The sequence below is a fragment of the Halichoerus grypus genome, chromosome X (genome assembly GCF_964656455.1).
Source record: "Halichoerus grypus chromosome X, mHalGry1.hap1.1, whole genome shotgun sequence".
NCBI lineage: Eukaryota > Metazoa > Chordata > Mammalia > Carnivora > Phocidae > Halichoerus > Halichoerus grypus.
The window spans coordinates 105,877,663-105,890,632 of NC_135727.1; the positions used below are offsets into that span (position 1 = coordinate 105,877,663).

Here is a 12,970-nt window from a genome sequence, read left to right on the forward strand (position 1 = left end):
GCAAGAGATCAAACGTTCTAATCAATAGTAGCAGTGTCCTCCATTGGAATTACCATCTCAGCAATTCTAAAGCAAGAAGGAAATCTATACCCTTAAATGTATTTATTAAAAAACATAAACGATTTCAGCACTCAACCTGCAGAGCTAGAGGAAAAAGCACGGTGAATTTTAATGGACGTAAAGTAAGAAAGATTGGAGTTCAGAGACTCAGCACATTCTTGGATGTGAAGACTCCATAACATGAAGTCACTTCTTCCCTGTTGAACCTATATACCCCCACTGTTATTCAAAGCCTAAATTTCAACAAGAAGAACCAAGACACTTTTAAGGCAGGACAGAGTAGGAAGTCCTCCCAGACACCAATTTATTTCAAGTTGTAGTAAGTGATCTGCATGGGGACATAAAAATAAACCCACAGAACAGAGAGCTCAGAAGCACACTGATGTATTTATGGGCACTTGATGTATTGCAGAGCTCCCCTTAGAAATCAGTGAAGAAAAGATGGACTTTACAAAGAGGCTGGCTTCATCACTTAACCTATGGGATTGGGAGTAAAATTAGATCATGTCTTTACACCAGGCACAAAAGATTCTGGGTGAATTAAACTTTAAAATGGAGGTGTAAGGAAGATTTTCTTAAAACATAAAAAGCAGAAAACATAGAGGAATATATTGAAATTTAAAATGTGTGTACTACCGGATGCCATGAACGCAGTTAAAGAGATTGCTCAAACCCCAACAATTCCACATCCAGCTATGTTCTGTAAAGAATCTCGTAAACAGGTATCCAAGGAGACAGAAGGAAGTTAATTGCATCTTTGTTTGTAATAGTGATGGGTGGAAACTTAAATATCCACTGGCATGAGAATGTTGTTGACCTATTCAAGCAGCAGAATACCTTACGACAATTAAAATCAGGAACTATTATGTATCAACCTGGATAAACTCCAAAACGGTGTTGAAGGCAAAAAGCAACTCTTAGAATGGTATGTATCTTCTTAAACATAATGTTCTTAAAGTTTAAGAACATGCAAAATAACAGGTTCAATCACGTGAAACGGCCACTTTTGTAGGTAAGACGAACAGCCAAATATCAGCATGTTGACTAAGTTCAACCTAATCTTTGTGCATACATTCGTGGTAATGATAGACATTGAATTCAGAATGGCATTATCTCCTTTGGGGGGGCGCAATGGGGGAGGAGGGGCTGCTAGGGTACCGAGGGGAGTACATCGGAAAGCTGCAGCTTTATTTCTTCAAAAACTTTTTGAAGAAAACACGGCAGATGTTTCATTTATTGAAACAGTGTGGTGGGTTCATGGTTACATTGCTGCTAGGCTGTTCCACATTGCTGTTGCGAATGTGTGATTTTTTTTTTTTTTTTTTAAGCAAACCCGTGTTGACAGAGGTATAAAAATTTGTAATCTCATGACATGATAAGGAAATGGTTGTAAAATGACTGAACCCCTTGCTGCTTGCTCATCTGAATGTGGCGCTCATAAGATAAGAGGTTGAAAAGCATCTCCCCTCACAGACTCTTCCGATTTTCTTTTGTTTCTTAAGCATTGTGAGGATCGTCATCATAAAAACCATTCATTAAGTACCTCTCTTTTGCTTGCTATTGTGTGTGGTGGTGGTCAGACGTATCTCTCTGCCATTTTATATGAAATCTGATGATGATTTTCAACTTTCTGGGTTTTTTCTTTTCCCACTTTCTGTGATGCCAACAGAAATCTGCAAGCAGAATATGATCGTCTCAAGCAGCAGCATGAACATAAAGGCCTGTCCCCACTGCCGTCCCCGCCTGAAATGATGCCCACTTCTCCCCAAAGTCCCCGGGATGCTGAGCTCATTGCCGAGGCCAAGCTACTGCGTCAGCACAAAGGCCGCCTGGAAGCCAGGATGCAAATCCTGGAAGATCACAACAAACAGCTGGAGTCACAGTTACATAGGCTCAGGCAGCTGCTGGAGCAAGTGAGGCCCACATCTCTCTAACCTGGGATATTGACCAAGATTCCTTTCTCTTCTCTTAGAGAACTCAGAGTCCATTGGAGAGTTGCAACAAGTATTGATTTGTTGAGGACTTAGGATGTGCCGAGCAAAGAGCGGGCTCTCAAGGGATAGAAGACGAGGAGGAAAGCTAGTGTATCTTTTTTATGTTTGTTCAAGATTGTTGCCTACAAATTTTTTTTTATTTGAGCCATTTAAAAATCACCTTGGGGAAAAAAATTCTGCAAGGTTTCCCCTGGTTTCCTAAAAGTGAGAAATTTGTCTTATTTCCTGGTAGACCTTTCGATTTTTTTTCTAATTCCTAAAACATAATTTTTTCAGCCTCCAGTGAAAACCTAGCAAGACAGTGCATTGTAGTAGGCCCTACCTGCCCGAGGTCCTTAAAGTTGGAGATATGTTCTCTCCATCCTGTTACTTCATACTTTACAAAAGTATGAATTCTCTCCTACACTGTTGTGGTCTCACATGGTTTTACCATTCTCAAGTGACCTTCTGAATCTTTCAGTTATTTGGTCTAATGATTTTATATATCTTGTTCCATCATAGCTGTAATTGCTTTTCAAATGTGTAAGGAGGACACAATTCAGGTACAAAGACAATATCCATGGAGCTTACCAACAGCAACATGTGGGAGGTTTCTAATTAGAAAAGGTTCTAATTTCTGAGTCCTATGAGTAGTCCTTTTATATTTGTACAGTTATTTGAGTGTTTATCCTGAAAACTAATCCTGTTTTCTTTTGGCTACCTTAGCCCCAGGCAGAGGCCAAGGTGAATGGTACGACGGTGTCTTCTCCTTCTACCTCTCTTCAGAGGTCGGATAGCAGTCAGCCTATGCTGCTCCGGGTGGTCGGCAGTCAGACTTCAGAATCCATGGGTAAGCGTCTCTCAGCTGCTGTTGGATTTTGTTTTCTCTTAAGGTCTGGAAACGGTGAACTGTTTGCTCAGAGGTTCACATCATCAGCTAAGTCACCTACTCTATACAAGCCACGGTCATAAAGGTCTTCGGGGTGCGAAGCTGAGTCACATAGTCCAAACCCCCTCAAGGGGCCATTCAGTTACTCAGAACAAGGCAGTATAGTAGTCAAGTTTCATTCATTTTGGAGAACAGAAAAGGCTTTACGATGAATGGATGTTTGTGAACAGTTTTGAAGGGTAAAGTAGGAACCCAGCACTCTTTGAAGAAGGAAGAGCATGAAGTGGAGATGTAGAGATGAAGACCTTGGGCCAAGGGCAGAAATGAGCCAACAGTCCAGGTCAGTAGAAAAATGGGGTCCAAGCAGAAGGGTCAGGGTAGAGGGAGGGAAGTAATGCCACAGAGGAAGGCTGGGGTCATGTTGACAGGAATGTTGTGCAAAGGTGTTGGACTCATTTTGGTCAGAGTTGGGGAGCCACTGAAAATCATATATACCTGGTAAGAAATGTCTCCAAAGAGGTATCCCGGCAGCTGTTTCTGGCCCAAAGTAACCCATCTTTCCACCTATAAGAGGCCAACACAAAGGCCCAGTTCTGGGAGTTCATAGTATAGGCTTGCTAGAAGACTGGGAGACTACTGTTTGCAAACCGAGTACCTAGGGCTGGGGGCTTGCCTGGAAATGATGGGGTTGGAAGGAGATCGTGATCCTTTTGACTGGGTACATACTATTTGAGAAACTGGCAGGTCTGAGTCGTGTGCGGAAAGAAGCAAAAGCACAGGTCTGTAACTGGTGTGAAAGGGCAGGCTGGGGGAGGTGACGGTGCGCTCCACAGAAGTGGTAGCCGAAGGGTATGAGAGGAGAAACGTAGAACAAAGGTGTTTGGATCCAGGGTCTTGAGAAAGACCTCCCTTTGGGCGATGGGGTAGTGAAGGAGGGGAAAGCAGGTAGAAGGCAGATGTGGGCAACAGGTCCAATGCAGGAAAGGGCTCAATGGGAATGAAAAGTGACAGCTCGTTGGATCATGTCAAGATCAGTTAAGAGACTTTTGGAACATGACTTAGTCACAATGAGGACTTAAGGGAAAGATGAGTTTGTCGAGGAAATGGTCTAGTGTTACTCTTCCACAGTGTTCTTTGCCAAGGACTGGGTTCTCAGAAAGCTGGAGGGCATGAGGCATAAATGATAATAGAATGTCACCAGCCATCTGCTTCTTGGCTTTTCCTGCCATGCTAGACTTAGACAGACATTGTGAAGGCCACAAATACTTGGTTTAGCCCCCTCATTTCTCCTCCTCTCTTTTTTTTAAAGACTTATTTATTTTAAGGGCGCCTGGGTGGCTCAGGTCATGTTCTCAGGGTCCTGGGATCAAGTTGCTCAGCAGGGAGACTGTTTCTCCCTCTCCCCCTGCTTGTGCTCTGTCAAATAAATAAGTAAAAAATCTTTAAAAAAAAATTTTTTAGAGAGAGTGCACACACATGGGGAGAGGGGCAGAGACAGACTCCCCGTTGAGCATGGAGCTTGATCCCACAACCCAGGAGAATGCGACCTGAGCCAAAACCAAGAGTCGGACACCTAGGCACCCCCTTCCTCCTGTCCTAAGGCCCAGCATGAGGAATCCCATCTTTTATGTTTCCTTTTCCCTGGATCTTAAACTGGTTATACTTGACTCTCTAGATCTTACCTCACAGAAAGGGAGAGACCTGGGTCTCCTTGATTCCTCAACCTCAAAGCTCTGATATCATGGTGTGTTGACAAATTCATTTTGTACTTAAGGTGTTCCAGGAGAGTAGCGTATAGAGAGGTAAAGTGATGGACCAAAAGGAAGAATCAAGGGACCATGGTCAGGAAAATTTCAAAGTTGGACATTCATGGAGAGACCACTGAGAGGGGGCTTTTCGTGGGTTTGAGGAGACCAGGTTGGTTGGGCTCATTAGATGGTAGGGAGGTTCTGAGGAATGGAGAAAGACACTGAGGAAGGTGGATGAGGGGGCTGAATGATGAACTTCAAGAACCTCAGGCACTGGGCAGAGTCCTGTGTTCCTCCAGAGAAGTCAAGCCTTGCAGGAAAGCCAGGCTTCAGTTGTTTTGTTTTGTGAAGGAACAGAATGTGGGTGAAGTGGCTTTCCCGGCTTTATCACAGCTCAGTGACTGGGGGCAGTGTTCGCATCAGATTCTCTCCCCACTGTGAGATCTGAATAGAACTACTGCTGGCACTGAAAATGAGAGTTTGGCATAGGAAAAAAACGTATGCCTCTTAAAAGTCTGTAAACTCCAAAAACAACAGAGTTTTTGTACCTTTCTTTGAAGCGAGCAAAGCATGTGAAACTGCATTGCCTATTTTAACAAGTGAGATTCACAGCCCTGGGTGCTTAGAAGCAGTCATTATGTAGGCCTGTCAACACTGGCCCAAGAAAGCACCCAAATGACGGCACATGGCAGAACAGAAAATAAGGACAGAAGTGCTCTGTTTGGGTGAGTTCGGCTAACTGGCTAGTAGAAAATGGATTGGCAACATTTGTTCTCTGAAAGAAAAGACTAAATCTAAAGGTGATCTTTTTTCCAACTGTGTAAGTCAACTTAAGTGAAAAAAAAAAAAAAAGCGATCTTCCTGAAGGACACACACGGGTATTTAAATGAGTGCAGTGTGTATCCTCGTGCTTTGAAGGTCTGAGCTGTGATAAGGCTGGGATTTACAGAACCATAGTGTGGACAGAGAACTGTGTTCTTTAAAATGACTTTTAAAGATTTTATTTGACAGAGACACAGCAAGAGAGGGAACACAAGCGGGGGGAGAAGGAGAGCAGGCTTCCCCCTGAGGAGGGAGCCCGATGCAGGACTCGATCCCAGGACCCTGGGATCATGACCTGAGCCGAAGGCAGACGCTTAACGACTGAGCCGCCCAGGCGCCCCTAAAATGACTTTTTTTTAAAAGCAAGAGTGGGTACTACCTCAGGAGTTGGAGTGCTTCCTCAAACCATGAGATACTTCTCACTGTACATCTCTACGTACCATATGGATGTTGCTATGCAATTTTTTTTTAACTGGAACAGTGTCATGAAGCTTACATTCTATTGGAAAAGACAAACTTGCCAAGTTTGGCTTTCGTGAGCTACGTGTACAGGAGCTTTACCAGCAACTCCTTACCTCTGATGACCTGTACCCTTCTTCCCACTCACTTTTCCTTAAAAACGTTAAGAGATTCCCTGGCTGCTTTAGAATAATCTCAAAATGTGGCAGAATTGGAGTTAATTGAACAGTTTGCCACGTTTATACTTTATGTGCATATTAGGTGTGTGCAGAGTTTAACTGACCCATTTAATGATTACATTCCATATATAATGACGCTTCAACCCTAAATACTTCAATATGTATCTTCTGAGGTGAAAGATGCCCTCTTACGTAACCACAAAAGAATGATCGCACTCAGGAAATTAACACTGATACAACACTGCTAGACGTAATTTAAGTTGAAATAGCCCCATTCTTTACGGCTTTCTATTTTTTTCCATTCAGGATCCAGCGAAGGGTCACATTTTGCATTTAGTCTCCCGTGGTCTAGAACACTTCCCCAGCCTCTCTACAGTTTTCATAACACTGACATTTTAGAAGAGGTCAGAGCAACTTGCTCTGTAGGATGTCCCTCACTCTTGGATTCAAGTTAAATATTTTACACCCAATTACCACAGCAGTGATGTATCCCTTCTCACGGCATCACTCAAGGCTTTCCTCAAGATTGCCAGGCCCCTCTCCTGAGTGTCTGTTGGATAAAAAAGTAACCCAGTCTTAAATCCTGGTCAGCTTCCAGAACATCATCTAATTTTCCAACCTACACAGACAGTCCTTTACCACCCTTTCTTCGTTTACCTACCTCTTTTTTTAACTTTCTTGAAGTATAATTTTGGACATATGCATACACCCCTGATAGGACCACAAACAAGGTACTAAATATATTCGTCACTCCCAAAATACACCCTTTCTCTACCTTCTTTAGCCAAGCCCAGCTACCACCAAGCATCAAGGTCAGTCTGTTTCTTCTCATAAACAGAGCAAAACACTTCACAGCTTCTGCCAATGATCAGCTGAACTCCCCCTTCCTCTCCAGCCTCTGAACGCGATGGCTCCCTCCATCGGCAGGTCCGGTGCTCATCCACACACAGCGTGCTGTCACACTCACCTGTGGGCAGTGTTTCCTTTAGCCCAAAATATACCATCCTTTCTTTTCGGGGAATTTCATCCTCATTAGATCTCATAATCTGTTCTGTTTTGTAGTTAGTAGCATTTCCTTCTTCTCCCTAGCACTTGAGCCCTGTCTATGCAAGAAACGTTCAGTACAGTGCTTGTGAAAGGAATGTTTTACTAAGCAAGCCCAACACATCCCTGTGTACACATGCAACAATCCACACACTTCAGCAGTTTACCGGGGAGGTTCTGGTTAAAGATGGCAAGAAAACAGAGTCCTGAAATTGCCTCCTCCCACAGACACCCCAGATCTACAGCTACATACAGAACAAGTGCCTCGGAAAGAAATTCAGAAAGTAGCTCAGTGACGCCTACCCCTATCAGGCAGACGTGGCGAGGGGACACCCCGCAATGAAACAGGTAGGAGAGGCTGAGACACAGTGCCACCGTAACCCCCAGCCCTCCATAACATAACCGGGAAGGAGCTCACAACTTTCAGCTTCTTCCTGAGGAGTGAGCCCCCAAAACATCGGGCTTTCCGTTCAACAGGGCATGAGTCCAAGGGATCCACAAGGTTATAGTGAACGAAGAGACAGTACTTAAAGGACTCACAAGGACTCCCTGTGGCTAACCCTCCACGGCTGAGCTCAGAGGCAGCACACTGAAATGCGCCCACTCTTCCTTGGAGGAGGCCTATTTGTTCCTGGTAAAAGCTTCAGCCTGAGGTGTAGGCTTCTAATTTGATACACATTTAGGGACCACCTGAAATACTCTGCAGAGGCTGATCTTCCTGCCTCCCTGCAAGTCACGTGCTAGCTCTTTGAAAGGACAATGTGCACGTATCTGATGCTGTGGTTTTCGTGGCTGCCATCCAGTAAACACAGAGCTTGATCATCTGGCTCTAGAGGCCAGCAGAGCTTATGTTCACAGGTTCAGTGGGATGGCAGCAAACAAGAGAATGTAAATGGCCGTCACCTAGGAGGGAACAAACTCCCAACTCCCATCTCCTCGTCTGTCCCTGAAAAAAGTATAGCTCCATACTTTAGAAGCTGCTGGCTGAGATCCTCCCCTTTGGGACACTGACAGGTCTTGGCATGCCCTCAAATACTGGGTGCCACTAAGAAGGCTGCCGGGACGATTGCAAATGTGTGAGAGACGACCAAGAACTAGGGCAGGGTTGAAAGGTAAGGTTCATCTCCTACAAGAATTGTAAACCAATCCAAGCCTGGGAGAGGTGGCCAACACAGTGTCAAAGAAAATGAAATGGGCTATGTTCCAAATCAAAGAAAAGAAAACGTCAAAACAGACATGCATGGAGCACTGAGTGTTACATGCAAACAATGAATCATGGAACACTACATCAAAAACTAATGATGTACTGTATGGTGACTAACATAATAAAAAAATTATTAAAATAGCAAAAAAAACAAAATTTTTCATCACAAAAAAAAAGTTCGTGAAATGGAGAGAAGTGATTTACCTGATAAAGAGTTCAAAACAAACAATGGTCATAAAGATGCTCGTTGAGGTCTGGAGAACAGTGCCATTAAGGTGAGAACTTCAACAAAGAGAAAACGTTAAGTACCCAATAGAAACCATGAAGCAGAAGAACACAGCAACTGAACTGAGAACTACATGAGAGGGGTTCAGTAACAGACTGCATGAGAAGCTTCGAGGACAGGACAGCAGAATCCATCCACTGGAAGAGCAAAAAGAACAAAGGCCAAAAATGGCCTAAGAGAATTATTAGGATACTCTCAAGCTGACAAATATTCACATTATAGGGATTTCACAGGAGCAGAGAGAGAACAAAAGGGTGAGAAAAGTTTCCTAACTTGAGGAAGGAAACAGACATCCAGATCCAGGAGCCCAGAGAATTCCAAATAAGAATTAAAAGAGACCCACACCAGGACTCATTAGAATGAAATTTTCAAAAGATACAGACAAGGGAGAGAATCCTCAAAGCAGCCCATATAAGACCAGCAGCAGGTTTTTGAGCACAAACTTTGCAGGTCAGAATGGAGCTGGATGATATATTCGAAGTGTTGAAAGAAAAAAACTGCCACCCAAAATACTCTGTCTTGCAAAGTTGTCCTTCAGAAGTGAAGGAAAGATAGAAAACATTTTCCAGACAAGCTGAAGGAGTTCAGCACCACTAGGCCCGTCTCACAAGAGAAGTTAAAGGGACTTCTAGGATTTATTTATTTTAGAAAGAGAGAGTGAGCAAGCGGCCTGGGCAGAGGGAGAGTCTGGGGCAGACTCCATGCTGAGGGCCCAGCCTGACACGGGGCTTGATCCCACGACCCTGAGATCATGATCTGAGCAGAAACCAAGAGTCAGACACTTAACTGACTGTGCCACCCACACACCCCCAAAGGGGCTTCTTGAAGCTGAATGAAAGGGCACTAGTTAGTAATAGGAAAACATATGAAAATATAAATCTCCTTGGTAAAGGTAACCATATCATTACATTCGGAATAATGTTGTGATGGAGGTGGATTAGCCACTTAGAAATTTCGTAGGAAGGTTAAAAGACAAAAGTAGTAAAAAATGACAATAATTCGTTAATGGATGCACTAGATAAAAAGATACCAGTTGTGACATCCAAAACATAAAATGTTGAGAGGGGAGTAAAAATGTAGAGCTTTAGAATGCATTCAGAGCTTAGTTATCAACTTTCAATAGACTGTTACAAATAGATTTTACGTAAGCCTCATGGTGACCACAGAACAACTTGTAGTAGACACAACAGAGAAAAAGAAAGAAGTCATGGCATACAACTATAGAAAATCATCAAACCACGGAGGAAGAGAACAAGAGAAAAAAAAGGAACAAAGGAAATACAGAATAGCCAGAAAACAATTTTGAAAATACAGGCATACCTATGAAAAATTACTTTAAATGAAAATAGATTATAGTCTCCAATCAAAAGACCTAGAGTGACTAAATGGGTTAAAAAAAAAAAAAAAAAAAAGCCCTGTCCAGGACCTACAGCGCCATATGCCAACTGAAATAAGACAGACTGAGAAAGACCAATACCTGATGATTTCACTCCTATGTGAAATCTTAAAAACACAATAAATGAACAAACAAAAAAGCAGAGTCGGATTTATCAATACAGAGAACAAACTGATGGTTGCCAGAGGGGAGAGGGGTGGGGTAACAGGAAGTAACAGGCTTCCAGTGATGGGATGAGTAAGTCACGGGAATAAAAGGCACAGCACAGGGAACAAAGTCAATGATAGAATAGCACTGTGTGATGACAGATGGTAGCCACACTTGCGATGAGCAGCACATAAGGTATAGAGAAGATCGGCGACTATGTTGTACACCTGAAACTAATGGGATATTGTGTGTCTTAACCTATACTCAAAAACACTTTAAGAACACACATCTATATGCTGCCTCTGAGAGACTCACTTTACATGTAAGCACACATGCAGACTGAGAGTAAAGGGATAGAGAAAGATATTCCATGGAAATGAAACTAAAAGCTGGGGTGGCTATACTTACATCAGACACAATAGACTTTACAACAAAGACTGTAGTAAGAAACAACAAAAGGCGCTACATAATGATATGGGGTCAGTCCAACAAGAGGATATGACATTTGTACATATTTATGCACCCAACATGGGGAGCACCAAAATATAGAAAGCAAATATTAACAGATCTAAAGGGAGAAATTAACAGTAATACAATAATAGTAGGGGACTTCAATATCCCACTTTTCATTAATGGGTAGATCATATAGACAGAAAATCAGTAGAAAAACACTGGACTTAAATGACACATTAGACCAGAAAGATTTAACAGATTATATAAACATTCTATCCAAAAACAGAGAACACATTCTAAAGCACAACTGGGACATTTCTCCAGGGAAAGATCATATGTTAGAGGCCATCAAACAAATCTTAGTAAGTTTGAAAAAATTGAAATCAAGCATCTTTTCTGACCACAATGGTCTGAAACTAGAAATCCGTTACAAGAAAATAGGAAAATCCACAAATGGGTGATTAAACAATATCCTTCTGAACAACCAGTGGATCAAAAAGAGAGAAATAAAAAAATACCTTGAGACAAATGAAAGTGGAAACAACATAACCAAAAGTTATGGAACCCAGCAAAAGCAGTTCAAAGAGGGAGTTCATCGCAATAAATACCTACATCAAGACACAAGGAAAGTCTCCAACTCTCAGCTCAAGGAACTAGAAAGAGTCCAAAGTTAATGGACAACATCTGCAAATCAATATGACATACCACATCAACACAATAGAGGATGAAAATCATATATAATCATCTCAGTAGAGGAAGAAAAAGCATTTGACAAAATTCAGTATTCATCCATGATAAAAACTATTAGAAAGTGGGCACAGAGGGAACATACATCAACATCATAGAGGCCGTATATAACATGTCCACAGCTAACATCGTATTCGACAGTGAAAAACCGAAAGCTGTTCTTCCAAAATCGGGAACAAGACAAGCATGCCCACTCTCAACCACTTTGATTCAACGTAGTATTGGAAATCCTAGCCAAAACAATCCCATAACAAAAAGAAATACAAGGCTTCCAAATCATAAGGAAGAAAGATTCTCTCAATTTACAGATGAAGTGTTTTATATACAGAAAACCCTGTAGACTCCACCAAAAAACTGTTAGAATAAATGAATTCAGTAAAGTTGCAGGATACAAAATCAATATACAGAAATCTGTTGTTTCTTTACTCTAATAACGAACTATCAGAAAGAGAAATTAAAACAACCATCCCATTTACATCAAAAAGAAATAAAATACCTGGGAATACATTAAATTAAGATAGTGAAAGACCTGTATGGTGAAAACTATCAGACATTGATAAAAGAATTTGAAGAAGATGCAAAAAAATGCAAAGATATTTTGTGCTCATGGATTAGAAGAATACTGTTAAAATGCCCATCCCACCCGAAGCAATCTACAGAGTTAATGCAATCCCTATCAAAATTCCAATGGTATTTTTCACAGAAAGAGAACAAACATTCCTAAAATGGGTCTGGAACCAAAGAAGACCCCCAATAGCCAAAGCAATCTTGAGAAAGAAGAACAAAGCTGGAGGCATCATGCTTCCTGATCTCAAACTATATTACAAAGCCAGACTAGTCCAAAAAATGTGGTATTGACATTAAAAACAAACAGAAACATCAATGGAACAGAGTAAAAAGCCCAGAAATAAACCCATGCATATATAATCAATTTATTTACAACAGAGGAGCCAAGAATATAAAGTGGGGAAAGGATAGTCTTTTCAATGATTATTGTTGGGAAAACTGGCTATCCACATGCAAAAGAATGAAACACCACCACTATCTTATACCATACACAAAACTCAAGATGGATTAAAGACTTGAACGTATGACCTGAAACCGTAAAATTCTTAGAAGACAACATAGGGGGTAAACTCCTTGCCATCCATTTCAGCAATGACTTTTTAGATTTAACACCAAAAGCAAAGGAAACACACACAAAAATAAACAAGTAGGACTCCATTAAACTGAAAACATTTGCAAATCCTGTGGTAAGAGAGTATTACCCAAAATACTTGAAGAACTCCTATAACTCAATAGGAAAAAAAAAATCTGATTTTAAAAGAGCTGAATAGACATTTTACAGTGTTTATGTCCAAAAGGCACATGCTTCCTGATCTCAAACAGATGGCCAAGAGGTACATGAAAAAGCACTCAACATCACTAAATCATCAGGGAAATACAAATCAAAACCACAATGAGATTTCACCTCACGCCTGTTAGAATGGCTATTATAAAAATGACAAGAGATAAAAGGGGTTGGTGAGGATGTGGAGAAAAGGGGACTCTTGGGCATTATTG

The 12,970-nt window shown here is 41.6% G+C and overlaps 1 protein-coding gene across 13 annotated transcripts in view; it reads left to right on the top strand.

Annotated features, from left to right (window-relative positions):
- DMD (dystrophin) overlaps positions 1-12,970 on the top strand; it is a 2,185,421-nt gene that overhangs the window by 2,151,064 nt on the left and 21,387 nt on the right. For all 13 annotated transcript variants that reach the window (XM_078064107.1, XM_078064109.1, XM_078064106.1 and 10 more), the window contains 2 exons: positions 1,730-1,973; positions 2,760-2,883. In XM_078064107.1, coding sequence (XP_077920233.1) covers positions 1,730-1,973; positions 2,760-2,883 — 368 coding nt within the window. The remainder of the gene's footprint in view (positions 1-1,729; positions 1,974-2,759; positions 2,884-12,970) is intronic.